Source organism: Schistosoma mansoni, chromosome 2 (genome assembly GCF_000237925.1).
Source record: "Schistosoma mansoni strain Puerto Rico chromosome 2, complete genome".
Classification (NCBI taxonomy): Eukaryota; Metazoa; Platyhelminthes; class Trematoda; order Strigeidida; family Schistosomatidae; genus Schistosoma; species Schistosoma mansoni.
Genome location: NC_031496.1, coordinates 17,919,589 through 17,947,342, shown reverse-complemented (window position 1 = coordinate 17,947,342; position 27,754 = coordinate 17,919,589). Strand labels below are relative to the sequence as shown.

General features: G+C 35.9%; 1 protein-coding gene across 1 annotated transcript; it reads left to right on the top strand.

Moving 5' to 3' along the window:
- Positions 1-4,924: 4,924 nt before the first annotated feature.
- On the top strand, positions 4,925-27,132 carry Smp_001530 (hypothetical protein; the record flags this gene model as incomplete). Its single annotated transcript, XM_018795945.1, has 13 exons — positions 4,925-5,030; positions 5,359-5,598; positions 7,359-7,495; positions 9,296-9,441; positions 10,399-10,555; positions 11,570-11,858; positions 12,993-13,346; positions 13,576-13,875; positions 15,884-16,017; positions 16,817-16,939; positions 19,569-19,674; positions 25,633-25,820; positions 26,703-27,132. The coding sequence occupies 13 exons, from the start codon at positions 4,925-4,927 to the stop codon at positions 26,922-26,924; spliced, it is 2,502 nt and encodes an 833-aa protein (XP_018650206.1). The 3' UTR covers positions 26,925-27,132.
- Positions 27,133-27,754: the final 622 nt, after the last annotated feature.

Sequence of the window (27,754 nt, the reverse complement as noted above, 5' to 3'; positions counted from 1 at the left end):
GGGTTATCATGAGGTCTTGCAATATTTAAGTACAGCATGTGACATCCAAAAATACGTGGTTTCTCTGACGCCGCCAACCCTCAATAAGTAACTACAGACATGCAACAGGTGGAACGAAAAGTTACTGCTACTATGTGCTTGATATAAAAGCAGTAAATATGTCATTTGTACATATAATACATAAAAGTATATTTCGAAATGCATATTAAACTCAAATGAGTCGAACGAGCCTCACCAATTGGGTCTACATCCGCCAGACTGTCGATGAAATCCCTTTTGCACAAGTATGTTGTGATCTACGAGAAAATACAGTTAAAACCACCATTACTTTTCCATTCGGGCTGCTTTTCTTGAAGACCCTATAATAAAGGAGTAAAGAAAGACGCCACAAACCAACCTGGTACCCTGTTTCTTGTGAGGATTATTTCCACTGTCATCCATAATATCATAGCGTACTTTAGCTAATTAACAAACTAACATTTCCCAAAATCAACGAAGACACCAATCAACGTCAAATTGGCGCTTTCCTTTCATTCATTATATTTAACCTAGGAGTTATTTTCTGGTGTAAAAAAACAAAATACTTAATTCGTTAAGAATGGCTATGTGCAGCATTTTGAGAGAGATAAAAAAAATCAGGATTTGAAACGATGTTTTGAGATGATATTACTGTCCATCAAAAAAGCTCATGTATTTTGTGCAACCATTATCACACTTTTGTTCAATCTTAAGCACCAGAACTTATAAAAACGGGTCATAAAATTACGGAACCGAAAGTTATTTAGGGAATTAAACTTTTAAAAGTACCCAGACCAGTTAGCGATCGCAATCTACTCTTCTGTATTAACATAAATCTGATGAGAGGAGAGGTTAAAGTTTGGTGAGTAAGTAATTATACATCATTTGCAACAAAATAACCACAGTTTATTTGACGTTATTATAAAAAAAACTATGGCTGCATAATTGATTTGACTGATGTTTCGTAAAGAAAGCATTTGTGTCTATAATGATACTGAAATTTTATGTCTGAGTTAGCATGTTATAGATTGTCTTAGTAGTGAAGATACGACTAGTATTCTGATTTTACAACCTGCTACCAGTAGCACCTTCTGTATGAGAAGCTTTCCTCCGACCAATAGAAATCAGAAGTCAGACGAGAAGAGGTAGGAAAGATATATTTGATACGTTATCAATATGTCGCGAAGCGTTTATTCTAAGCTGGCTCGTGAGCGTAGGAGCAGTGCCCCACGCTGGGTCGAATCGTGGTCTGGTGCGGATGCATGACCGAAAGCCTTCAGTTAAACAAGTCCACTTAAACAATGTGGTCAGCATCCAATGTCGAACACTTAATGAGCTATTGATTTTGGGGAATTATTTACAGCTACAGTAGAATAGCTAATCCTGCATAAAATTAGAAACATAAGTCTGGATGGCAAGTGTAGAACGACCTCAATATCACTGATTGATTGACTTGTTCTCAACAAACAGAATGTTCTGCCCCACAAAGATGGGTGGATTGAAGTCATCGCCCTCACCATCAATGCTTGCTGGTCAGTAACTCCACCCTCCCTCTTTTTGTGATGTTAGGCTCACTCAAGCTTATTTTTTGGGTATATATCTTATCTACACTGTCGTGTGTATCTGGGCGTTGGGTAAGAACTACATTACAAGTGGAGTAAGTATGCTTCCTGAGGAATTTGAAGTAGAGGGCTAAATTGGTCCTCAGCCTCCTTATCCAAAGAGGTTCAAACCCTAGCATATGGCATCGGGAACGATAGTCAATTAGAGAATCAGCTTGAAGCATTTTGCGACTGAAATCCCGTTGTTGGGAAATAAGAGCGAACAATATTCAATTATAGATCTTACACATATCTTGTAAAGAACGACTCTGATTTCGTTATGAGGAAAGTTATGAAGAACGATGCCTAACAATATCCACATTTTAGATGATTTAGCGGATATACATCCAGAGAAGCTTAGACTGTAAGGCCAATGCACCCCAAAGTCAGCAAGTTCTCGTTAAGTGTTGGTTCCCCTTTAAAGGACGTGTCTTTATTACACAGCCAACCAAAGTACAGTATAACCACTAGTTTCTTTTGGTAACGTATGCGAGTAACCTCGTCAAAGAAGTTCATAAGGCATGCATTGCAGAACCTTCTTCTAATGAGACCTTGTAGCAAGGCTCGAGTAAACCTCTGTTAAGTAGGTGATTAGATAATTGGTCTCGTACCACTTTTTTCCATTGTGAGTGATATAGTTGGGGTGATATTTATAGGGCTGCAGTGTTCTTTCAGGTTTTTTGGTCCTGATATGTGTTTGGGGACAACATACTTTACCTTCCAGTGTTCGGGATATGTACCTTTCTCTAGAATTATGTAAATATTTTAAGTAAGTGTCCTTATGTTCGGTCCTGACATTTTGTAAAGAGTCTACGAGATGTCTTCTGTTCGGGAACTTGAACTCCGTCAACGTTTTGATAACGGCGTTAATTGTACTAAGATCACTTCTGCTTACGCACTTGATGTTAATATCTGACCCATAAGATTTATTTCCATTGTGGTAAAATTATTTATTTGGCAGATCATGTATGACAGTTCGGTCATAATGTGTCGCGACATCATACAGTTTAGAGTGAATGTAGTGATCTGCACTCTTTTTCATGTGCTTTTCAAAACAAAGACATAAATTTCGGGATTTATATGCAGTAGTGAGCGCAGTACATTCATCTGCATGTTTATATTTATCATGCTGATTTTGCATTACCTCAAGTACAGAGTATGTTCTGTGCAGGGCACTGAAATCTTTTCGTATATAATACATCCATTTTAGTTTTCGTAGTCTAGATCACAACTACTTGGTTGATGTAAGAAATAATAGTTTTAGAAGCAATTTTGGATAAGATGGTAGTGTCTGTTCAGGATTTAGTGGTGATTCTGAATATTTCCAGTATTTCTGAGAGCTTATCACTAGCAAAGAAACTGCTTCAGTTACAGTGCTTCATTAGATATGGTAAGTCTTCCCAGTCAGCCTGTGCTCATTCTCTATATTAAAAACGCGTAGTCATTGTCTTGGATTCGTTGCGGAGAAGTTTCTAATGATCGCTGTTGCGAAACTTCTTGCTAACCACCCCAGATGTTGGTATGACATTGTGACAGAATATCAAGTTGAGAATGATGTGCTTTGGTGTACATAAGTGTATATTTTGTTGCCAAACGTGTATGTTTAAGGAACCAAGTATATTTTCAAACCACAATAGACCAGTGTGTCTTCCAGTTGATGCTGAGAAGGTTGAAATCACAACAACTAATTTTGCAGGTGAAACCGAAGGATGCAGCCTTAGGAAAGGACCCACTAATAGTAGTGTCCGTTGAATTAGGGGTATTCTGGAACATCATATATACATCTAACCAATATTTTGCAATCATAAGCGTGTACAGTATGCCATATCGAATCAGGCAATTTTCTGAAGGTAGCATCGTCATAAATTTCCACTCTCACATTTTCATATGGATATATAAGACAACCACAACCCTTGTAACGACCGAATCACTAATATTCGGTTCGAACGCAGAACTAACGGACCAAATTTTATTCGATTAGGCCATACTTTGTCCTTCTGTATAGCATGCAAAGCGTTCTTGAGTGACTCGTATTAAATTATATCAAAACGCAAACTCTGTGTCCAATTTAAAAGATTCTAATTTGATAAAGAGAATAAACCATATCAAAGTGCGAAATACCTAGAGATGTTTCTCAGAGCTCATCATCCAGGCTCCAGGCTTTCATTAAACTATCCACAACCTTACTGTGCTTTAACCCTTCGTAGGACCCCTGTGGAGCCAACACCAGTCTTGCACTCGGGTGGAAGGAGGAGAATTGGGAGTAGGGTTAGTAACTTCATATTGTTAAAAAATCCAGTCGAAAAACGGTAGCCAGAAAATGATTTCAGCCATTCTGAGTCTGCCCTTTAAGTTAAAGGGTATTTAGTTAAAAGAGTTATGACGTCTCGCGATCAAAGCCGAGAATGTTCAGAAGACATGAAGCAGGCATACGAAACTGCGGAGTTGGGTTTCACTGCTAGTCACACATCAAATATACTGAAAATTGTAACTGAAGGATGAGTCGAGGAGACCTATTTGTAGTTCACCACTAGGCACAGGGGTTCATTAACTGAAGCCCTAAATCCTAGCAATGTCAACTATCAGGACATTGGCAGCAACTACAATTCACTTCCACATTTGAATTATGTACCTATGTGATTACCTTCAAATTCATGTTATCAAGAATAATTCCTAATTAGATATTCCCTGGAGTTTCCCTTGGTATATGGATGAATAATCAAAGTGGTACGCGGGTTACTAGAAACTAGCAGAGTACTGAGGAAATGCAAAGAACCTGTAGTTCAGGATATTGAGATGTAGAGGTATTAATTATAACGATATAGTGGTTTTCGAGTACATATAATTATGGTCTACGTCGGTAGTGATACATTTATCTATGCTATTAGGATATTGCTCTATACTAACTCAGTCAAATCAGATACCAGGGACGAAGGAGCTAGAAGATATCTTTGGAAAGTTGCCAATATGTTGAGCAGCGTTTGTGCTAAGCTGGCCAGTGGACGCAAGGGATGTGTAACACGGCCTACACACTCATGATCTGGTGTAGATACGTAACCGAGAGCGTTCAGCTAGAGTATCTCCAGTAAAACTAATCAGGTCACTAACAGAACTTTTTATTTTGCGAATTTACCTTTACAAAGGGTTAGTTGCTTCTGCCTACCCACGAACTACTAAAACACGTGGTCAAGCATATGCTTTTGATATTTTGTAGGTGTTTTATAGCATCAAAAGTATCACAATCTACAAAAATAAAATATTTTCTCTTCTGTCTTTTCAATTATAATTGACCTTCATATATACAAATGTCAGCGCAGACAAAACAAACGCGTAGCGTAGTCGGATTCGAGGTGTCAGATATTGGAGGTCTTCGGAGAGTGTTTGCAAAACCAACGTTTAACAGTGACAAATGTAAGTAGGACATGACTCCTTGTTGTGTTTCTTGTCCAAGTTTTGCTCTTTAGTGTTACCCCTTACATAATTGAGTTTAGTATATATCTATACATTATGATATCAGTAGTGTTTTGAGCTTTTTGAACTCCTGGACTCCTAGTAAGTAAAATCAGTTTAATCATACGGCTGAGTGAAAAGTAAGTGCAACTAGAGTATTGTCACATGACTTCATCTCTCATTATTACTTGTAACTTTGCATTACTATCTGATTTTTAACTTCAGAAACCTCAGTAAAAGAATATCACTTTAGTTTGCCTAACGATTCTGATATTTTTGAACTCTTCAGTTGCGAAAAATGTATCAAAAAGTGGAGATACGGCTACTAGCAATATGCTGGAAAAAGTTAACATTATATCCTCTGAAGCTGCCAGCAAGATGAAACGTGCAGTTTTTGAAAATTACAAACTGTTTATTAAAGCTGGTAAAGCCGCTAGCCAATTAGAAAATACAATGCATCAAATTCACAACGAATTTACTGAAAAGCAACGTGTAATGAATGCTCTTACAGAGCTATCTTTATTTGGTGGTAAGAAGTTCTTTTTTAAGTTGCTTGTTTTTCTGTATGTACATTATACTGAATAGTTCAGCATCTTATTATCCTAATAGAGTTAACTGAGCTTTCGACCGTAACTTCTAGTATCTGTAGCTGCTGGGATTGAATTTGCAGTATATTTACGCTTAATCTCAAAGTATTTATGTTTGCCTGGTTACCTCTCAATTTAGTTCTAAAATGTTCACAGGAGTTCATGATCAGGCTAGTTCATGATCCAGTGTAGTAAAATGGCCTAATTTCTCTGAATTGTGATCATGATTTTAATATCGATATCTTCTACCGGTTATTCTATTCATCTTGAGTGGGCGTGTTTACTGGTAACCGGCAAAGCGACCCAATTATTGTGGTTTATGAGAGTATCATATGGTTTGTATTTTCTTCCTAGTACACTCAAAAGTTTGCTTGGTAGCTTTCGTGAGAAAACATCAACTCAGTGTTACATATTTATTTATAGAACAGTGGTCTTGAGTGCTGCTCTCTTCATCGACTGAGATGGCTGGGCCACGTGTTACGTATGCCTGAACACCGATTACCACGACGCGCTATGCTGACTAGTGTAGGAGATGGTTGGAAAAGAGTTAGGGGCGGCGAAACCAAAACGTGGCATCAGTGCTTAAAATCACTAACTTCTAGTCTGAGCCATGTTGGTAGATGCAGACTACTTGGTTGGGGTCCGCGTGACTATCGTAACCAATGGTTGGAGACTGTGTGACATGGCTCAGAATCGATCACAATGGCGTAAGAGTATACACTCTTTATCTTCTCTTAAACCTTAATAATAAAATTGCTTCATATCTGTCTTTCTTCTTGTACTATATCCTTATATACAACCTTTTTTTATATATTACCACCACTAAATTAACTACTTCTATGAATTCGGTGTTCATCTTGTTGTGCTAACGAGGTACGGCAGCTTGCACCGATGCATATGTGTGCCTGGTCCTACGTTGTAGCTGACTGACTTATTCATAGAAAAGTTAATCTTATGAGTTATGTGGAGAGCCTGTTTAAAATGATTATTGCACCAGATTTGTATAGTTATATTTCTATGAATAAACTGACTCCTATGTTACTAAACTCTCGTAATCCATTGATTGATTATTTAATGTCGACTGTCCATTGTTTTTATGACTTTGTCAAAGATACTTCTTTTACTAAATCGGATATAATTATTTCATGAGGTTGAAAAGTGTCGGAAAAACAACAAAATTGACCTTTACCAGTACTAAAGTATCTTCTGGCATTGAACTCGGTACTCACTAACAACTATGCATTCCCAAAATAGCCTGAGATCGTTTTATCGTTAATTCTATGGGCTTCTTATGTAATAAATGGCTGCACAACCATCATTTCGTAATTTTCAGATAAATAGTTCTTAAAGCTACTAAATTATCGTCAGCACATTATTTGTGAATATACTTATCGACAAGTCATGTGATGAGAACTTGTTAGTATCCCCTATTTATTTTTGTCCATTTTTATGGGTCAGGTGGCTTCGTAAAGGCCGTTTGTGAGTACTGCTTATCACACTATGCTATTATCATAAACTTAAAATATATCTTGGTTTCAATACTAATTACTAACGAAAAGTAAAATCTTTTAACTTTTCATAATCTTTAATCCTCGCCACTTATTTTACGTGAGCTTCGCAAACAGAAATGTATTGCTTACTCATTCATAAGAATTGTTACAATAATAGATCGAATTGTTGTTTACTTTCTCATGTTTTCAAGACATTATCACTGATGTGTCTGCTTCAGAACGTGCTATGTCCATCTCACAGGTTGACGAAAAAGCTGAAAACTTACCCAGTAGTGAGCATTCTGGAATTTCGGCAACCCAACTGGCCGAACTGGTAGAGGGAGCTTCCGTAAGTTTATTTGCTTCTAAAATTTAGATATGCATAGTCTAGATTAATATATTAAATATGTTTTTCTTGTATACCCCCAAATGTCCTGGTATGGCCAAGAATTGAAATACTCTCACATGGCCACGCGTATATAGCCTCTGCCAGGGAAGTCCTACTCACTGCCTACTCGAGGCGGGAGTGTTGTGTACGAAATTGAGAGGACGAAAAGCGAATCCCCGGCGCTTTAACCAGGTTGGTGGACACGGAAAGTCCACCTAAGGGAGTTGGAAAACCCTGATTCCAAACCAATGGTGCACATGGGCTCTAGTATTCTGAGGGAACAAATGGCGTATGAACCAATTGTTGGTCACCGGCTACCATGGGAATGCATCGCTTCGAGATGCTCCACTGCCTTGTGGATCAGATCTTTAGGTCAAAGGCTGGGGATGTGGCCCCCTAAGAAAACCACCTGCTTCGGTCTGGGCACCTGGGTAGTATCACAGCCCTCACACAAATCAAATGATATTTGTGTGGCGCGTACATATCTGGTGCCTCTTTATGCCAATTTTTATGTGTTTAAATAAGTAAATAATAAAATTTTCTTGCATTTAGGATTATTCACTGAACGATGCATTTATAGGCAATTTGAAAAAAAGGTCTATGAAAGCACATGAAATCATTGCTTTTATTTTATTTTAACATCATCCTTAGAGCTGAAAATAATTTATCCATTGTGTTTTTCGATGCAATCTGTAGTTATAGAATTACCAGTTCAGCTAGATACATCGGTCTGTTACTATAACAGGTTATTTGTTACTAAGTATTTATTGGTCAAAACAAGGTACATGTTTGTTCTGGTCACTCAGCTGTTATTTTCCATTTTCTTCAGTAGTTTCAGCAGAAAACTTTAAGTACCAGTGTTATGATTGTTAGTTGACTGTAATGACTGCATCACCAATTATTATATCTGGTCGTCGCTAATTGTTATGTCGGGATCGTTTATCACATACTTGTAAAACGAGGAACCACTGCAATTCCTACGACGCAAAAGTAAAAATACATAGGCTGGTACAAGTGAAGATTTACTAACCCCAAAACACGACCACGACCCTAGTCGGAAATACTTTCATATATTGATTGTACACTTGTTTCAATTATTAATTAGAATGAAAACACATATATGAAAAGTACTTAGAGTTATAACAAATCATATGCTACATGTCATACTGAGCTTATTACTTGTTAATTTAATACAATAATATCGTATCTTGAAAAAAATCACAACGAATAGAAGAATGTAATTTCGCTTTTTAATCCCAACATATTAACCAGACATTCTATTGTGGGACCGATAGAATAAGTTCGTATTACGGATTAGACTACCCCATTTGAAGTTTATTTACGAATTATCTGTTGTAAAACTAGTATTGCACCCTATCTTTGTTCCTTCAGGTTACCGAAGAATGTTAAAAGTTTTTCCCAAATATGATTTACGAAACCCCACAATTTTCCTTCTAGATTGAAACGTGTTGTTTTTCTTGTATGAGTTTTATAAAAAGCATATTTATTCTAGCTGTATGTTTTTATTTATTATGGAAATCTTGACGTCCACTTCCGTACAAACTGTGATTAGGAATTCTAGCACCTTTGATACACATTTGATGTAGTTAATTGTTTGTTATGAAGTGAATCTATTGATCGACCATATAAAAGCATTTGAGCAAATTCGAATTTGGGCATAGTTATTTAAAAATAAGCATTTTCTTGTATCTATGGTATTAAAAATCTTCGTCTTGTTAATATTTGATATTTTCGAACTAGGTTTTGGTCGGGGATTCAAGTCGTCGCGTTATATTTGATGGGGATCTGCGCGAATTAAGTATGGGTGATTTCACTTTTGTTTGCATGGCTCGGGTTTTTGTATTAACAGATACTTTGGTTATTGCATATCACAGTCAATCTGCTTCGTAAGTCTTATTAAAACTAATAATTCAGCTATAAGTATTCACTTATTTCAAGTTGTTGGATTGATCAGTTTTTGATTTTCATTTATGGTCATAGTATACAGTTGATATTGTTGCATATAATGGCACATGTAATACGATAGGCAGTGGTGAGGAATAATTGATATCTCTATGAATTCCATTTTCATCTTTAATTATCTGACAATTCATACCATTTTCGTTGGATATTTTATTTTTAAGTGGAAGTTTTAATTCATCAGCAACTGCCATCTAACTAGAGGTTTTATCTTCTGGGGTATATTCGGTTAGGATTTGAGGCAACGTTTCTAGTTTATCCACTTCCTTCATTTCATTAGGGTTATCATTTACTTGTGCCCTGTCATAGCAACATGCTCTGGGGTTTTAAACTTTACTGAGTAGAACCAGTTTTGGGAGGATAAATTTGAGACTCTTTTCAGTGAATAAGACCCTCAACACAGATTGATCATCAAATAAATAGGAATACGTTTAAAAGATTGGTCACCGCTATCGAGACAGATTTTCATACATCAAGAGTTTGCCGTAAATTAAGGCACTGGGCTTTGTCCTAATGTAGAACAACTATAGTGGCTAAAGATGAACAACATAAGTGAATTGCATTTATACCTAGTAGCCAGTACTTCATTGACTTCCTATGTATTTTGCGTAATCAGTGTGTAGGCATTATCGAGGGCTTCTAATCAAAGGACGTAAATCAATAGTTAATGTACAGTCGAAACATGTTACTTGTTCTAACTTATTTACTCTCTCAATGTATGATGTTAGCTGTAATATATGGAAAGATGATATAGTAGGAAAGCTACAAGTCAAGAATATATATATATATATATATATATATAGTATGAAAATTCGTGTCGATTTTAGATTTTGAAAGTTATCCTAAGCATGACTTGTTAATACATATTTTACTTCCATTTACAGCCCGTACCCATATCGTCTTCAATCAACGTATGATTTGAACAACTTTGCCGTGGCTAATTTTCCTCCCATGGATCGCCTTCAAACTCCAAACAATGCGTTTAAACTAATAGTTTTTCCTACTAATCGTCTTTTTCAAACTGAAACGCCCAGTGACAAGGTATTAATAATGATAGTATCTGCCGAATAATCGGTTCGCTTTTACTTATTTGTATGTATTAAAAGTACACTCCTTGACCTCTGAACAGTAATGAATGTTATGCTTGAACTCGTTGTCTTAATTACAATGTTTGGATTTAAACGTAAATTAGGATAATCTACAATATCTCAGTTTATTTTTCGAGTTCTGCAAACTGTAAACACATCTTGCAGTTTGAAATTTTTCATAAACTTCATATGTGCATACATTTGTTCATAATATTGTATGAATTCCCAGTTTTCATCTTCAAATAATAAATTATGTGCTCAATGTGAAATACTGTATTGACTGTCATTCGATCATCACTCCACTATATTAAAACAGCTTGCTTCATAAGATAATACTTTTAATCAGTGTTTTAGAAAAATCATTCGTCAAATACAAGTTTATACAATGGAATCTAGCCACACTTTTTGTGTCAAGGTTGTAGATACTAACTGGTAGGGGAAGGGGTTTTCAAATCTGCTTGTTACTCAAATTTCTCTGAAATTCTTAGAAGGTATTTCGGCGATTGGTTTAAAACATTCTCAGATATTCTTGTTTCTCTACGCATCATTTCTATAGGATTAAGTTTTGCAATATTCTTTAAAATAAAACTGTGGAAACTGGTCGAACTGTTTTCTTGAGACGACAGAAAATCGTCGAATCACCATGTAAATTTAAATAAGCAATTTTTAAAAAAACAGTGTCAGAAACGTCTTTTCCGCCAAGCCTCTCCCTTGTTTTCCACTTGTTTGAAAATTATATATCTGGCTTTCGTATCATTAGGTAAGTCAAGTTGGTTCCCCTGATGTAAAGTATCCACCTAAAAAAAAGTTAGTTACTGTTTATCCTATCTATTTCTGTCTAGATAGTTACGTACTATCATTACTTACATGGTTTATAATTACTTGTTTTGTATCTGTGTTGAGAACTTGGTCTTATAACTTTTATTTGTTTTATCCACATAGCTCTATTTTTTTCATTTGATTTTAGAAACGTTGGCTAACATTATTAGAAGAAACGATGCGTAAATATCGGAATACTAATTCGTATGTTGCATCAAATTTAAAATCCAATCCCCATATTACTACGAATTCTTATGACGTTTTGGATAACAATTCTATGAAGTTAACCATGTTACCTCCAAAGATATCTGCTGAAGTTGTTGTTGCTGGTCATAAAGCTTTATCTTCCACTTTACCTGATTGTGTAGACCTCTTAACACCTATCGATAAATTGGACTTATCTGCTAAAAAAAACCCTTTTGATGATCCCCATGAAAGTAAGTTTCCTTGGTAAATGACATGCCATATTTTGTTGAATCGTGAAACTCATTTTCTGTTGTTAATGTAATTCATCTTCATACTCGTCCACCTATCACTTGTGCGTATTTCATTTATATTGTTCGATTGTATGCGCTTGTCAGACAGTCACTACGTAGAACTTCGTACGTACGTACATCAGTTCGAGTTGCCATACCACATTAGCATTTGTATAAAAGTCTTTCTATTTTGGTACTTTGGGGTAAATAATACATAATTCATACTATGACAAGAACAGTGCATCTCAGTAAATTTCCAAATAATCTGTTACCAACATTGTGTTTTAGCGGTTCGGGGTTACACTTTTAAAATTCTAATCATGTCAATCTTCGTATCCAGTATGAAATAACAACATTTGAAAACTTCTGAAAATCTGGCAGCATCCACTGTAGCACGAAGCTTATCAGTCGTATATCATCAATTGTTCTGTAATATATTAAACTGGAAACAGAATTCTCTATATCTGCTTCATTCGGCACAATTCTTCTCTGGTATTATCTGTAGATATCCATCCTCTTTTTTTAAGTGTTAGTGTTTTATAATGAAAGTAATTTCTCTCATTCTCATAAACCTCACATTTAAATGATTAACTCATCGCTTAATATTTATTTCAAAGTAAGGTTTTTGAAGTTGTTACTGAAGGCCATTACTTGTGTCATCAGCCAGGATAAGGAAAAAATATCCATTTAGACTATTAGACAACGACTTAGTCATGTTAATAAATACCCAATTTCTGAAAATTTTAAACATTATTTACGGATTCACCTTCTGTAAAGCAGATTATTTGTTAGATAATTCAAACGTTTAAGTCTTCATTCTTAAATGAAACAGCAGATGTCAAATATTTACTACTTACTTGCTATCGAATTGTAATAAAAATTCCTCTTATAATGAATCAACTTTTCATGAAGTTGTCTGTAACCATCTTCATGCCCCAATCATTTACATATTCATTTTTTATCTAGCTTCATTTTTTTATTCATGGATCTATGGATGAAACCATGAATAATTGGAATTCTTAAAATAACCTATTCATTGTTTTAATCTTTTAAAATGCACTTATTAATTTTTTTTCCTTTTTATTTAAAACGTAGCTATTAAATCTCCCACAGCAAAAGTTGGGAGTCATAAATCTCGACATAATTGGTTATGGGATGTACCAGAAGATTTAGATGTAGCAATATCTGAACGAAATTTTCAACGTGCTACTAATTTAATTGTAAAAGCTAAGGAATCATTGAATCAAATACTGACTGAAGATATATCAAAACCATCTATGGATACAAATATACAATCGTCTAATTCTAGTACATCAGGTCAAATATCTGATACTGTTGATCATAGATCTAAAACAGATTGGGAGAAATTATCTAAGCGTATTGAACGTAACGAACGAAATCTTACAGAATCTTTGCAATATGAACTAGTGTCAGCAGCTTGTAGACATGGTATGTAATGCTTGGAATCTGTATTTGTTAATGTTGTTTCTCTTTAGTGCTTGATATTTTCAGTTAATTCTAAATTTACTTAAACATTAACATTAGATTAATGATAACAATATCATATGATTTGATTTTTAATGTTAGTCACAAATTTTAATTTCTCCATTCTACTATTTCCTTACAAGGTATTTTTTATTTTTGTATATTTGTCAAAAATATTTCTCCTTTTTGAAAGGCGCTCCTAAATCGGTGAAAGCAGCTGTTTCTCAATTAGGTTTACTTGGTAAAGCATCTCTTGCAGCTGAATTATTTCTAGTTTATCGTTCACAAGTAATGACAAAGTCACTAACGCATGGTGTACATCAAGAAGGCAATCAATTAATCTATTTAAATAAATTATCACTTACTTTCCATCGTAATTTAGCTGAAACAGCTGTTGAATGGTGTCAAAGTGTAGTTAAACCGTTGGGTGAAATTCTTGCCTCAAAAACTAATGGTATATCACCACAACAATTTGAAAATATCTGTTCTTTAAGTAAGTTTACATTGTAAGTGTTGTTTAAAGTTACATTATAGTATATTAGTTTTAGAATGTTCTTGAATTATCCAGTCACTTTATTACATGGATTCTACAATTTCTCCCATAATGTTAATGAGCTTCCCTTATTTAACCAGTGTCTTTCATTTTATTCAATAGAAACTACGTTCTCCAACTCATTTATTTTAGTTATGTACTATTGCTTAGATGTATTTTGTAGTTATGTGTTTGAGAATACTTTCAATTGAGTAACAGGGTGTCTTTGATTCTAATCTCAGTGATTAGTACCCAATAGTTACTAAAATATACTGTGAATTGTAATTGCAAAACGTTCATTTTCGTTTTCAGTTTTGATTGTGTTTTGCATCATTACTACCAATTACTTGATAATTATTCACCAGACGTAGTTAACTGACAAAGATATTATTAGTTTCATGAGATCCATATAGAAATGTATACGTAAACAGACTGAACTTAATCCAACAGTTTAGAATGTTGAACGTAAACTTGAAAATTTTGTTTTTTTTACCACCATTGGTTTCGTGTTATCACTCTGTATAAAACCATCCAAATATCCAATTATCGTTTATTAATATTGTGAATGTGTATGGATGTTAATTAGTTTGTTGGAAAAATTATTAGGGTCTTCGTTATTTTATGTTTGGCTTCGATTTTTCTATTTACCATTAATTGTCTGTTACAGTCAGGTAGTATATTTCTGGAAACGATTAACTTATCGCTATTGATTTCACTTATTTTTATTTATTCCATCCTATGCTGTTGTCGAATATAAACTTTCAAATTAGCTATAAAAGATAAAGCAGATTTATAAAATCCTTTTGCATCATTTTAAATTGGTACTTAAATTAACAGATATGGCTTGAGGTGTTAATTTCATGATTGAAGGCATCTCTTGTCCTAACGACATACATCTTGAAAAATCATTCAAATACTTACAGTGTCTGTACTAACAATTCGCTCGTAGAACAGTTCTTTTACTTGAGATTGATTTGATTTCAGAAGACAGAACCTGTTATAATTGTGTTTTGCTATATCAATGACCCAGCTATTCCTATTGCTTAGTATTCTTATACGATGACACTCAACAAGACCCCAAAATCAGAACACGTTGAACAGGAATGAAATTGTATTCACAAATAACAATGGTATGTGAACAGCAATCACTAGTTTGAATAACGTTCATATATTTATAGTATATACATAAGAAGCTTCTAGATTTTTCTCCAATAATATGCTCGGGCTGATCGGTTTAGAACTAGCCAATCAGCGCGCAGCAACACCATCATGCATGAAACATGCTTTAATCTAATCTATGTCCCGCTAACAGAACCAGAAACCAATTGATTGATTATTTCTCAGGGGACTAACTCTGTTATTTAATATTATTGTAGTAATTCTTTAAGTATTGACCTTTTAATGTCTTGTACCAGAAATGAAACTGTCAATTAGTAGTCACTGTAGGTTAGACGACTACTATGTAATGACTCTTCAGCGAGACAACCACACTCAAAATTAAGAAAAGAAAACTATGGTTTTCTAAGACAGCTGTCTTGATACAATGCACATTATTTTTTGAATGTGATAGTAAAGTAAATTATTGAGAGTGAAAATCCGATCTAAGCGAACAATTTATAGCGAGATCTAAATCAAATAATGCTCACGTTTTCCAGTGATGGTGCTATTTTCGGTATAAAGTTATGAATGTGAATGATGATACAACTCTCGAACTTACTCCAACATCCCCATCACTTTAAACGGTTGTCGTCCAGGAACAGACCTGCTCCGAGTCCATATTTAACTGTATCGTCTATCTTCTCCTTTAACCGATCAGCCTCCTTACTGACAGCTCTCTGCTAGCTGTCATATCGTAATCATAAGAAACGAAAAAGTTGCTTCATTTTTAAGTAGTTTAACAAGATTTATTTTCAAATATTTCCATTCCAATTTTATTAAGAAAGCTTTGCTTATTTTAAAAAACAAATAGAATTTTATAGTTGGACATTGGAGGAGACTGAGAAATTCGGCCAACAACTTCGTGTTCTACTGATCGATAGTCATGCAGTGTCATTTTATTCAATGGCTTATGCTGCTCAACGAATTAAGGCACATGCTAATAAGGTGAGAAATTAGTAAAATTTATCTAAGAGGATTACGTTTTTTTTATACGTAAAAGGGTGGGTTGACGGTTGGAGTGTTCGGATTCCAGCCTAGGGGTCATAGGTTCTAACCTTGCTCCGCCTAGTGCGACTTAGCCGTGTAATATTACTCAGTAACTCACAAAGTCGTGGTTCAAACTCAAGGTTTTAATGCAACTCACTTACCATGTACCGTTTCTTATGCTTAACTTTTAAACCACATTGTTTGTGTGAAGGCCTAGTGATACTACCTAGCCGTCCAGATGAAATTAAGTGGAGGGGCTTCGAGCTGTTGGTTGAAATTTTCATGCATAAACCTACATTTAGTAGAGGTGGTTTATAATCTCTACTATTATTATTGAATATTTTTATTAAGATACAATAATTGTTATGAATTCGCTTGTTAAAAAGCCTTTCAGTTTCCTTGCATACATTTACACGTCTCGTAATAAAATATCTGTTTGACCTTAATATGTATTGATAATTGTAATTAGTCATATTCCTAGGGATATCATTGATTAAGGTTTTATCTCATAAAGTAAAAAAAAGAACATATTTGTTATTGATCATTTATGCTTTCCAAACAATTAATACATACAGAAAGGATTTTTTTACTTAACCCAGGAATATTTTATATTTAATCAATCGTCTTTCACATGTTTAGCAATTATGATAGTACACTGTAATTCTTTTTTTCAATTCACCATTGTATATTGAATTGCTATTATACATAAATTCTTATTGTAAGTTAAGACAGACATGTATTGTTTTTCTTCGGTTAGCTTACAGAATTACTGAGTGTTGATATTTCTTCTACTCTCAATCGAAGCTTATCACGTGCATGGAAACGTGCCGCTGATGAACAATCTCGTTTACTTTGCGAAGCTGTTGAAAATCGTGCAAAAGTAATTATCATATTTTTCAGTCCATAACTTGTCATTTTAATCATAAAAAACGCATGTCAACAAAGATTTGCTTACATTAAGCCGCTTCTTGAATGTCGTAAAAGAAAAACATCAATCTCATAATTACTAATCAAGTTACAACTGGTTTTAGTCATCAAATCTATAACCAAAAAAACCCAGAGAATATGGCAATTGTTGTGCACGATACCTCTGTTTGTTCTCAACCTGGTTCTTCTATGAATATTCAGAACAGACTTTACATGGGGCGTAATACAGTGCTCGTATTTAATCTCAGCTTGTCTTTGTTACATGCCATTCACCAAACGAGAGTTATATTAGGAATCTTACACTCTATTGAATCATTTGGACTCCTGTGAATTTGACCGCTACTATCACAATGTGATGATCAAGCTTACTTATTTAAGCTGTAATACTGAAAATTCCTGTTTATCAATATCCTACCATACTGGAAAAATTGACTTCAGTATTTCAAATTTAAAAGCACCTATTTTCAGTGTGTAATTAATTTAGATTAGAAAAAGTTCTCAAATATGAAATCGTGCTGTTGAATCAACTGAAATATCACAGTCGTAATATATGTCTTATGAATAGGTCAATCATATTGTCCTCTCCCTTTAAATAAAAGGGGAGTAATTAAAACTGACGCTGAAGATTGCAGAACATACCCTTATCGTTTATCTTTTGTTTCCAACGACATGATTCTTTAAAAGAGAAATAAAACTCCCCAAGTACCTTCACATCTAAAAACGCCATGTTTGACCAATACTTAACAAGTATCTTTTGGTTATCCTCCTTTTCATTAATTGAAAGTATCAGATATCACTGATTCATATTTCCTTTAGCTTAAACTTTCCGTCTGGTCATCAGCAATCATCTCTGTCAATGTTTTCTTATCCTTTTTGCATTACCGTCTCCGTTTCAAACATCCATTTTATAGATTCCGCTGTTACTGTTCGTCTCAGTTTTCAATATAGCATTTCTCGTCGCATTAAATGACAGTTGTTTATTTAGTACTGAAGATTTCAACATCTACAGACTATATCCTATTTAACAATGAACTTAATTTCAGAATCACATGTTAAAACATTGGCATCTTATGTTCCTTGGAACGAACACGGAAGGGATTCACTTAAGGGTATTCGCTTAAACTTTTCAAGTTGATATGATGAATTAATACCAATCGCTTAATGGCCCTATGGGATTATAAGTAATTAGTTCTTGTTAACTGTCCGAGGTATGGTTACCATTCAGTTTTGGACATTTGGTGATCAATCGTTTAAAAAGTTTTCCATTGAACGGACCTGTACGAACTGAGAGCACTGTAAATTGGAACAAAATAAGTAACATCTAGTTATACACCTGATTGCAGCTCAGATGGCATAATGAGTTTTACTGAATTTTCTATAGTATTTTTAAGACTCTAATATGTAAATGTACCTTAATCAAAAGGCTGCTGTACTGTGGAACTGGTAAAAATTTGAATTGTATTGATTTCATCTTCAGAGTTATGCGCGGACGGATCACTAATAGTGAGTGTCTCCCGCTATATATTTCAAGTTGAACAACTTTGTATGTATAACAATGACCTTATGTCACCACAAAAGTAGCGAACCAAAAGTTATCATTATTATTATTTAAACACATAAATATTGGCACAAGGAAGCACCAGATATATGTGCGCCTCACAAATCTCATTTGATTTGTGTGAGGGCTGTGATACTGCCCAGGTGCCCAGACTGAAGCAGGTGGTTTTCTTAGGGGGCCACATCCCCAGCCTTTGACCTAAAGATCTGATCCACAAGGCAGTGGAGCATCTCGAAGCGATGCATTCCCATGGTAGCCGGTGACCAACAATTGGTTCATACGCCATTTGTTCCCTCAGAATACTAGAGCCCATGTGCACCATTGGTTTGGAATCAGGGTTTTCCAACTCCCTTAGGTGGACTTTCCGTGTCCACCAACCTGGTTAAAGCGCCGGGGATTCGCTTTTCGTCCTCTCAATTTCGTACACAACACTCCCGCCTCGAGTAGGCAGTGAGTAGGACTTCCCTGGCAGAAGCTATATATTCGCGTGACCATGTGAGAGCATTTGGAGAGGGAGAGCGGACTCTCCCCACTCTCGGCCGTACCAGGGCATTTGGGGGCTTACACCACACTGCAAACCAAAAGTGACAACAATCAATCAAATAACATTAAAATTCACTGTGGAAATATGAATTTAAGGAAGTTATCGCGATCATTCTCACAGAAAAAACCTAACAGTCATTTACAAGAAACTGAGACATCATTAGCAATTCTGTCGCATATTGAAGAATGACTTGGTAAATACCACTTTACACTCCTGTTTACCCATTTTTATTGACTCAATTTTACTCATGCACAACAGTAACTGGTGATAATTGTAATATAAATAAATGTTCACACTACCATACACCACATCCTGGTATATTCTGATATTGTATACAATTTAATACATATACCTCTCTGTTAAACGTTTAAAATAAATGTTCCATTTTCTATTTTGTAATCACTTAATATACACGTGAAAATTACAATTAAAGTACTTATCAGTGTATATATTAAGTATGTTTCTGACTTATATTCTCAGCAAGAATCTTGGGAAACTTTATCAAATTTACCTAAAGGAGAACAAGATAAAATTATTGCAGATCTAATGGAATTTGGAATACTCAACCAATATACCGCAGCTGATTGTAAGTTACATTTTAGAAGTGTTGTTCATTCATAGATATGTAGTCTCTTAATTTTAAAAAAAATGCTGAGTTTGGTCTTAATAATTTTAAATAAATTAAACATTGTATAGTAAGTTAATAATAAATGTACTTCTGCGATATTCCAATGAGTAGAAAATTGTATTTCTGACGTTTTGTAACTTAATGTAAGAAGTGACTTACATTATATCATGAAAGTACAATTTTCCACTGGTTGGGATATCATAAAAATATATTTAATGGTAATAATTATTTTTTTTTAAATTGTAGAAATGTTCTAACAGTTGAATTTTCTTATATTAAAGCAAATAATTCTTTTTTCAATAACTTCAGCATTAGTCTGTATAATTATAAGTAATAGGCCTGATGATGAAGTTGTTCTCTCCAAAATTCTTTATTTTTAAATATTCTGTTAGAATTTTCAAGAGTTTTCATGTTGACTAATTTAAAAATTCCAGAAGAGAAAAGTTTTAAACTCCGGTTTCAAATTTTGTCACATTTTTTGTTGAACGTATCTGTGTTAAAAGATTGAGACTGATTTAATGTGTTTATTTATTTAAACACATAAACATTGGTACAAGGAGGCACCAAATATATATGCGCCACACTTCGTCATTTAATTTATGTGACGTCTGGAATACTATCAGCGCGCCCAAACCAAAGCAGGTGGTTTTCTTAGGGGGCGACTCCCTGAGCCTTTGACCTAGAGGTCTAATCCACAAGGCAATGGAGCAACGTTAGGAGATGCAGTCCTATGGTAGTCAGCAGTCAGTCAGCTACAACGTAGGACCAGGCACATATATGCATCGGTCCAAGTTGCCATACCTCGTTAGCACAACAAGATCAACACCGGATTCATAGTAGTTAATTTAGTGTTGGTAGTAGTATATAAATTATAGGTTGTATATAAGGATATAGTATAGGAAGGAAGAGAGATATGAAGCAATTTTAATCTCAAGGTTTAAGGGAAGATAAAGAGTGTATACACCTACGCCATTGTGATCGATTCTGAGCCATGTCACCTAGAGTCTCCAACCATTGGTTACGATAGTCACGCGGACCCCAACCAGGTAGTCTGCATTTACCAACATGGCTCAGGCTAGAAGTTAGTGACTTCAAACACTGATGCCATGTTTTGGTTTGACCGCCCCTAACTCTCTTCCAACCGTCCCCAATACTAGTCATCATAGCGCGTCGTGGTAATCGGTGTTCAGGCATACGTAACACATGGCCCAACCATCTCAGTCGATGAAGATTCATCACCTCATCAACTGATTTACCATCGTTCCCTAATACCCTGTGTCTAACCTCACTATTACTTACCCGGTTATCCCAGCAGATGCGAGCAATATTTCTAAGACATCTGTGGTCAAATACTAGTAACCTACGAGTATCTTCTACTCTTAATGGCCATGTTTCACAGCCGTAAAGTAGAACAGAACGAACTGATGCGCAGTATACTCGTCCCTTAATTGATAGACGGATATCTCGTCTACGCCATAGGTGACGTAAGTTGGCAAAAGCCAAACGAGCTTTTTGAATCCGTGCAGAGATTTCGTCAGACACCAACCCATTAGGGCTGATCAGACTTCCAAGATAAGTGAAGTTGTCGACGCGTTCGACTACTTCACTCCCTATCCTTAGTTCGGGTGTTGACGCAGGCCAGTCCTGGAGTAACAATTTACATTTGGATGGGGAGAAACGCATCCCAAACATCCTGGCATTATTACTGAGTTCCAACAGAAGACTCTGCATTTTGTCAGCGTCTTCACCAAACAGGACTATGTCATCTGCGTATTCTAAGTCGCTTAGTGGTCCCCCTGGTAGGAGATCAATTCCTGTAGATTCAGTCGAAGAGTGTTATTTGCAGCAACAGGTCTATAATGAAGTTAAACAAAAACGGGGATAGTGGACAGCCTTGACGGACACCACTTGAGGTTGTAAAATCATGTGACAGTTCGCCATAAGCACTTACTCGACTAATAGTGTTCGAGTAAAGAGCCTTCAAAAGGTTTATGTACCTCTCAGGTACACCTTTCAATGACAGACACTGCCACAGAACCTCTCGGTCTACAGAGTCAAATGCTGCTTTCAAGTCAAGGAAAACTATCATTGTCGGACGCCGATAAGCGTGTCTGTGCTCTAAAACTTGACGAATGGTGAATATGTGGTCGATACAGCCACGACCAGGTCTGAAGCCAGCCTGATTTTCTCGTGTTTGCAGTTCACGAGTCTTAGTTAGGCGCCCGATAATTATTGAGGCTAGTATTTTAGATGCTATGTTAGTCAGACTAATCCCTCTATGGTTATCGCAGGATGATTTTGACCCCTTTTTATATATTGGGACAATCAGTGATTGTGACCAGTCAGATGGAATTACGTCCAACTCCCAGATTTTAGCTAAAATATTAGTCAACCTAATCGCTAAAATTGGACCACCATATTTAAAGACCTCTGGAGCCAATCCATCAGGACCAGCTGCTTTTCCTCGTTTCAGATTACCTATAACCTTTTGAACTTCAAGTAGGGTCGGGGGGCCTACCTCAATGTTCCATTCAGGTTTTCTAGGAATAGTGGGTAGTTGTGCAGTAGCTGAAGGCCAGCTAAACTGCTCCTTGAAGTGTTCCGCCCATCGTTCTAAACGTTTAGGTTGAGAGCAGATAAGGGTTCCGTCTTTTTCCGAGATTGTCTCACTTACACTTGACTTCTTAATTCCGGTTTCTTTTATTAGTCTGAATAGTTGCCTGGTGTTGCCTACAGCCGCTGCCTTTTCCATCTCTTTTGCTTTCGTTGCCCACCACTGCTCACGATCGTTCCTTAGACTTTTAGTTAACCTAGATCTAATTTGTTTACGCTCTTCGTCATGTTCAGAGCCTGATGGGATGAGTTTACGCGAATCCATCAGTGAAATAGACTTAGAGGAAATCCACTGGTTTTTTGGAGCCCTATGGTTTAAATGACTAATAGATGTTACTGCTGTTTCCACAGCTGTTCGTATGTCTTTCCAAGCAGCATCTGGGTCAGTCTCGTTTACAGAACTGCCTAGATGTGAACTCAGTTGTTTTTGGAATTCGCATTTGGCTTTTTCGTCCTCCAGTTCAATCCTAATGGGTCTTCTTAGTGTACTTTTCCTGCGTCCATTGAGGCGCAGACAAATGCGCACTCGTATTAAATTGTGATCAGAGTCTAAACAAGTATTCCAATACGAGCGACAATCTTCTATTGAGCCTCTCCAACGATGACTGATGACAATATGGTCTATTTGAGTCCATCGTTGGTTTGGTGCAGGTGGTCGCCATGTTAGACGATGTCTCTCCTTATGTTTAAAATTAGTGCTTGCTAAAAATAAACGATTGTCTGAGCATAGTTGCAACAGACGATCACCATTATCGGTTCGTTGAGCCGGAATACTAAAACACCCACCTAAATGTCTTTCTGTTTGATTTAAGCTGCCTACCTGGGCATTAAAGTCACCCGCTACGACTACTATGTCTGAGCGCTTAGCTTTCTGAAGAAGCTCAGAGAGTTTTCTGTAAAAGTCATCTTTTACTTCATCATGGCTGCAGTCAGTGGGAGCGTAGGCAGAAACGACGAAAAGGCAACGACGTGTGTCCCTATCCTTCCGAGTTCTTACGGAGCCATTTAGCCGGACAGCACACAGGCGACTGTTAACGGGGATCCATTCTAGTAGTGCCTGTTCTGCCCTTGTACTTAGTGCTATGCCTACACCTGCAAGTCCGCGAGAACTAGCCAACGGGTCGCCAGATACACGGAGGGTGTATTTCGTCGGCTGTCCATTTTGGCTAGGTGAGGTCAAGTGAATGACCACACTGGGATCCTGTATGCGTGTTTCGGAGACACAGCATACATCAATGGTACGAGATTCTAGAGTTTTAGCTAAGGAGGCCTGTTGACCGATTTGACTTAAAGTACGTACGTTGAAGGCTCCAATGTGTAGTTTGGAGCGAGGTTTTAGTAGACCTGGGACAGCGTTTCGCGCACTAGAATCGTTGGCCATGGTGACACTTGAGGAGGAAACCGAGAGAGGAAGTTTAGTGTTGAAAGTCAAGGTAGAAGGAATAGTAGGAATTGAAGAAGGAGATTGATTATGAATACAGTGGTCTTGAGTGTTGTTAGAGGTATGAGGGCAGTTATCACTTCCCGGTTGCCCACACCGTGGAAGGATTCTTCTAGAGGTACCTGAAAAGGAAATTGGGTTAGAAGTGGTCTTAATGACCTGAGAGCGTGACCGCAGTGCCCAAGGGACAACTGCTTGAGGTCGGTCACACACGACCTTTTTGTGGGTAGTTTTTGTGTTAGCTCCGTTCTTCGAAGGACCTTACCGCCGGAGACGGATATCCGTAGAATACGGCAAGGTGTGCATTTTTAGGGTCGACCTTTTCTAACCCCACCCCTCCTTGTGGGAAGGCAGCATCGCTGTCATGCTGGTTGTCTGAAGGAAACACCTTACTGCTGTCACACCTCTGTACAGTCAGCAGTACGACTTCGCCTTCGGACCTTGGGTTTGCTGCTTTTAGTCTCACCGCTCTTCAACCGACCTGTCTGGCATGGTAGGACCTCGAGGAACGATTGTTCCAGCCAGCATAGCTCGATTGCTTCATCATGATAGGCAAGCCCGACCACCACGTCAAGGTATCAGCAACGATCGGGATGGTAGTCAGCGACCAATAATAGGTTCATACACCACTTGTTTCCTAAAGATCCTAGAGCCCATATGCAGCAACTTTTGGAATCAAGGTTTTCCAACTCCCCTAGGTGGATCTTCCATATCAGACTCATACTTTACCTTAATAACTTTAGTTTATAACATTTAATTAGGCTAATATCTTTTGTTTGTTTGTACTGTCAATGCTGAACTACTTTTCTCCATTCTTGTGTCTTTTTTAAACTTGACTCATATTAATTTATTCATCTTTACAGTCATTGTTACATAAGTTCTTACCATCACTTTACATTTTCTAAAAACTTGTCTTTGTATAGTTTAAGTTTTTCTTACGTCTACGATTTTCACGTTAGTTAACATTCAAACATATAATGGTTTGAGCATTTGTTGGTCCTCCACATTCATTAGACTACATACACATGTTCGCTACACTTGCGTCACAGTTCTTAGTCAACTAGATACAAGAATTTTAATGCTAAAAAGTGAGACACAATACATAACCACTGGCAAGCATTTTGAAGTATCTACTATTTATTATTTAAGTCTGCAAAAACTTTTGCAGGTTGGTATTTTAATTATTTGTGTTTCAAATTTGGCTAAAGGTGATCTCAGTGGGAAGCTGTTGCTCACTGACTTAACTGTTTGCTTTTAAACTAATGGATCGCAGGTTGAAGCCACTTTTCATCTATATCAGTTCTGACAGTTGAATTATTGTTTTGTTGTGTTCTCCTACTCATAAGCTATCGTTTGACGCATAAAGATTTGTGATATATCTCACTATTCTGGATACATCATTCCCTTTCATTCACGACTGAGTTGGGTATGCACTTTAATTTTTGATTTATGTTGCCACGCAATCAGTTATTTGAAGTTTATTATTGTATCGTTTTTAAGTCGTAAGTAAAGAGTACAATAAAAAATCATTCTCCCTGTCATCTTCCTCTTCTGATAGGAAGTAACTTGTGCGTCAACAAGCACTCAAGGTTCTCCCGTCATTATTTACAGTTACTGAAACATAGCCCAAGAAAAGCTCGTTATGTTAGCGGTTTAAAAAAGGATCACTGGTCCTACAAGCAATATAAGCAAAGAAGTCGGTTGTCGAACTAGATAATACAATTTCTCGTAGTAAACAGCTCGATCACACAGATCCAATATAATTCAAGAATGTGTTATCTTGAGAATAAAACCAATCGTAAATTTGCTTCTACATAATTTGTATTTTCATAGTATACTATCCTTTTATTATTATTTTTCAGATGGTTTAAAATTAACAATGAGTACATATTACCTTATTCGGTCTCTACGACAATTTATTCAAAGCATCCATCTATTAAATTGTTCAGAGTTAGATTTAACTTTAACATCGTGTTTTGTACAAACATTAAATTCAGAACTGGATTGTTTTGAACGTGTTTCACCTATTGATATTTCTGATCCGGCTAGAGTAAGTAACCTACAACATTCCAACTTGATTTGTTCACTTGATCTATTTGTAATGTTCAACCAAATCTTAGCTTTGGTTGATCTAGTTAATTTTGTTATAGTGTACATGATGAGTACTTTTTAAAAATATCCGAATTATTGACAAAATACCTTTAGTAAACAGATATTAGACGAATAATAACTGTATAGCAAAGTAAATTGTATTTATATGACAGAATTCTATACATGTATACAGAATATTTATAATAGAAAATAAGGTTACTGGATGGGTGGAATGTTTGTGGAGATTATTCAATTTTCCAGCTTGTATCACGAACTGATCTTAGACAATGAAACCAAAAAAACACTGGACATCTATTTTATCCTAGTATGGTTGCTCAATACCGCAAAATGATTTAAGCTACTAACTGCCGTCTCAGCTGTCTAACTCTTAGGCGCTTGTTGCGAAACTTGACAGTCTTGTCCTTGATCCCTGGTCGGATCATAGATACCCGAAACAAATGTCCAGTGTTTCTTGGTTTTCAATGTGTTTTTTTTAAACTAAGATCAGTTCGTGGTGTAAACTGGAAAGATGGATTTAAGAATTCATGTAGAATATAAACGCTCGTCGAATTCCGATTTTGTAGGCCATTTATCAACCGAGTAAAACTAAGGCCTAACTACCAGATTCGTGTATTGCTTACTGTATCAATGGTGTAATCGTGTCATCTAGAAACCTATATATAAATACCTGATTTAGTTACATGAGAAATCACAATAATTTTAGCCATGAAATTGTATGTTCATAACTTTTGTTTGGTTAATTTTTATTTATGTAATTAAAATAATTCATGATTCACGTAAATTTCCTTGTAAACATTTTGTTTTTGTCTTTTTGTTTTAGCAATCTATCATTATAATCAATTTAGAATTTTTAATCAAGTCCATTGTGCCCAAATTTAGTCATATTTTAAATTGTTCCGAAAATTCAACCATCCAACAACTGGTCTCTAATCTGAAAGCATCACTTCAAAGTATTAAAGGTTTAGAAGAAGAAGAAGTGGCGGTGGTGGCGACCGCGGCTGCGAAAAAATCAAATGTTGTAGACGAAGAAGATGTTATATAAACCGTTTTTTCTCGTTGAGCAAGGCGATGGGAGGAATTCTTTTCTTCTATTTTATTTTCTCTTTTTTTAAAAAAAAAAAATTAAACCCTTATTTTGATATAATGTTTTAATAGTTTAACAGCTGTTTATTGTTTTATTGATATTCTCAATTTTATTTATTTGAAATAAACATTTGTTTTTCCATAGTGATAATAATAATTGACACTTAAAATCATTGTTTCTGTGTATTTCCTGATTAAATGTATTAAATGATGACTACCTAGAGCATGGTGGAATTATATTGATCACTGACTAGTAACCAGCTTCATATTTGTTTGGTCTTTTACTTCTGATTGATTTCTATTAGTCTAGTCGGAATGTGTCCACTACTCCAAGTAGTTCGACATTGTGTGGACTATATAGAGTTGTTATTTAGTCGGAAGAAGTTTATAAAAAACGCTTGACGTACGTTTTGTACTATTTGGCGCTTGTGGACAAGGCTTACTTGTAATCTTCAGAGGTCTGATGTTCTCTACAGTGTTCCAATTTGTATTACCCAGCTTCACATCTGAAATCTAAAATTAACAGCAAGGGATCAATATGTTATAAACAATGTGTAACATTTTTTCAAATTTATCATAGTGAAACACAGTTATAGAACACTTTTTGAATAAAGCAATATAAGCTGTAAGATAATCAGTCCTCAATGATTACAATTCCTCTTAAAGTCAATTCATCGGTTTCAGTGTGGTCTTACAAAGATTGCCCATTAGTCAGTGATACTGCATCGCCTTCACAGATATGATTAAAAATATGACTAACATGTAGTAAAAATTATAATCCTGTTTTTA